The 3025-nt window shown below is 34.7% G+C and overlaps 1 protein-coding gene across 1 annotated transcript; it reads right to left on the reverse strand.

Moving 5' to 3' along the window:
• Window positions 1–523: 523 nt before the first annotated feature.
• On the reverse strand, window positions 524–1111 carry LOC148929316 (uncharacterized). The gene is made up of 2 exons (XM_089070076.1): window positions 1016–1111; window positions 524–904 (listed from the first exon to the last, which is right to left on the reverse strand). Exons 1-2 carry the CDS (start codon window positions 1109–1111, stop codon window positions 524–526), a joined length of 477 nt encoding a protein of 158 aa, XP_088926202.1.
• Window positions 1112–3025: the final 1914 nt, after the last annotated feature.

The following is a 3025-nucleotide window of genomic DNA, read 5'->3' on the forward strand; positions in this document are numbered from 1 at the left end:
TTAGTTATTGGCATTACATAGAGTTTATTTATATTTTCTTTTTTGTTTTTCACGTTTAATTTGCTTTATACTGAAATGTATTGTATGACCATAATTCATGAATATGTTCAAAATATTGAGTTATCTGAAATTTTATATGAAGCCTATTAACAAGCTGTTCACATTTTTGTTAAAAGTTATTGACATTTGATAATTAAGGTATGGACAAAATGTTGAGTTTTATATGGAAACTATTAACATGTTTTTTATGATAATGATGCCAGTACATATTTAAAATTAAAAAATGAAGAAAAATAGCTGTACATTTTTTTTAGTTAAAACAATTGTTTTTGAGCTGTTGACATAAAATTCAAGTTGCTGACATTACTATTGAAGTTGCTTTATTGATTTCATAGTTGATATATTATTACAGGCTGCTTAGTTCAAATCGATATATGATAATTGTTTTACACATCCATCTAAAAAACATGATAACATCAAAGATTCAAACCACTCTTTGTCCAAATCAAAATAAAACAGTTGTTTACTTATTGGTTCTACGGCTAAACCATTCCTTGTACTTGTTCTGTAACGCAGATAATCTTTGCTTGTTTGCATTCATCCAGATGTTAGCATGACATATCATATCCATACACTTCTTTTTGCTCTCTGATGTAAGCATTGCTTCGCAATATCTTCCTCTGAGTACCTGTAGAATCTTCAAGCTGCGTGGAGTAAAGCCAATATCCCAATCCCTTCCCTTCATGCCAAAGTATGTCTCCATATGTCTCATCGTATAAACACCGATGTCTTCTTTATTGGTGCTTGTGGCCCAATCTAAAGGAACCTTGTAAGGAGACTTCTTTATATTTTGTGATAGATCTGTCATGTTATTCTGTATAAAGTATGCCTCAAACATATCTTTCTGCAAATATATAAACAACTAAATTAAAATTTGCATACAAAGCATTTTAGCAAGATACATAAATTATGTCAACAAAAATCTAAACATAATGTTAGCTATATTTAAAAAAGCATACAGTATTGCAACATCAAAGCTATACTTTTCCAAGGGATTCTTGTCTCTAGGTGGTTTGGCACTATCAATTATCTCAATTTTGTTCATCCTCATCCAGAATACCACAAGATATGCCACAAGATAGTAATAGCCACTTTTAAAAACAGGGAAAAATACATGTATTGTATGTTAGATAAAATTAGAGAAAAGAATTTGACAACTCCTGTCGAAAACTATGCAGGTGAAACTGTGAGATCTTTACACAAAAATAAATTTGTTACCAAATCAATCTTTCTCCAATCGAAATCTTCTATTGTTCTAATCTCCTATTGAATTCGCGACACAAAGTTGTTCTGGGATTGTAATGGATCCCAATGAGGCTGCCGATTTGTTATATTCAAATACTGCATTTAACATTTTTTGTTAGTGAAATTTTTCATCCAAATAGTTGACACAGAAATTTAGATTACTCACGCATGGGGATGTTGTCAGAAACAGGCGCAGAGGTGATGATTTTGCCCTTTCTCTTTCCTTGTAGTTCAGGTGTGCTGCACATACATCAATTACACATGTACTGATTTCTGAATGGGGTTTCAGAGATGAAAACACTCATTTGCTTGCCCAAACAAAGCCATTAGTGTAGACATATGAATCACTGAAATGAAAGCGTGCAGACAACATTTAAATATCATTCATAAATTATGTCAACTGAATGGAAATATAAAAGGATTGTAGAGATTATTCAAAGAATTAAATTATGCATACTCATTTGTTCCTTCAGTTTCTACTATGTAGTAGTACATATCTCTTTCGTCTGGGTTCAGGGTTGTTTTCATATGCACGGCTCGTATTTCAAATGGTGAGCGTAGCACTGGGCTAGGACGCATTTCAGCACGAGTCCGTTTCTCTCTAACTTCAGCCAGTGGAATCTCAGAGATCGAAACAGGGTTCGGATGCTGTTGTCAGTGAATTTAATGTTAGTTGCAATTACAAATCATGTCAACTATATTACACTAACTGTTTCAATAACTAATATGATTACGTCAACTACACTACATATCGTGTCAGCTGCACTACATATCGTGTCAATAACCGTGTCAATTACATTTTAACAACTATTACAAGCAATGTAAACAATAATTCATTCATTTTTTTACCTTGTAAACAATCATTCTTCTTTCCGTGTTTTCAGGAGTTTTTTCTTTTTCCTCATGCATCTTCTCTTTCCTTTTATGTTCTTGTATTTTGAAGCTTCTAAGGATGTGACAGTACAAGTGTAGTGTGTGTGCAGTGTTGCGATATTCAAATAAGGCAGGTTCCCCAGATCCAGCAAGTCCACTAGATCACTTGGTCTAGGAACTCGTAGGTTGTGCGGAATCCCGGTCGTCGGACACACAAGTACTTCCCCGCTTCAAAAACCCTCAACCACTTTACTAAACCTAGTATAGGGAAGTAGGGATCGATCCCACAGAGAAGGATGCGTAAGACTCGTAATCAAGGATTTGGGAGTATTTTTGGTGTTGGCTGCTGCCACGCATTTTCTTGGGTTGAGGAAAATTAAAATTAACTTGACTTGGGAATATTAGAAAGAAACTTAACCTAACAGCTAGACCTAGGAGATAATTCTACGGTGGGACCACATCTAAGAAAAAGCAGAGTACGACTGGAAAGTGGCAGAATAACTAACTCTCGTACTAACTGACAGTGACATCGTCTTCTACAACCAAATTCGCATAAAACTTCTTGAGAAAACACATAAGCAAATCAAAAACCAAGGCTACTAACTTGAAATCAAATCTATGCATAAATAACGAAGAACTTAACAGATCTGCATACCTAGACGAAGTGAAATAGAAAACAAAGGAAATAAAAGAAGTCTATCAACTACTGTTTCTTTCACACGCCAAAACCAACTTCAGACGCTAAATCCACTCCGGATCCAAGCGTCCGACACGGACTCCAAACAGAAGAAATTCTCCATCTCGTCAGATTTACAAATTTAAGCTCCGAACACTCAATCAACCACAG

Source organism: Salvia hispanica, chromosome 4 (genome assembly GCF_029641045.1).
Source record: "Salvia hispanica isolate PSC_SH4W2 chromosome 4, Shi_PSC_v1, whole genome shotgun sequence".
In the NCBI taxonomy this organism is placed as follows: Eukaryota; Viridiplantae; Streptophyta; class Magnoliopsida; order Lamiales; family Lamiaceae; genus Salvia; species Salvia hispanica.

Coding starts and splice junctions, on each gene's coding strand:
- LOC148929316 (XM_089070076.1), bottom strand. CDS start 1,111: ATGAGGATGAACAAAATTGAGATAATTGATAGTGCCAAACCACCTAGA. Junction 905..1,015: donor TTGATGTTGCAATACTGTAT/GCTTTTTTAAAT, acceptor ATATATTTGCAG/AAAGATATGTTTGAGGCATA.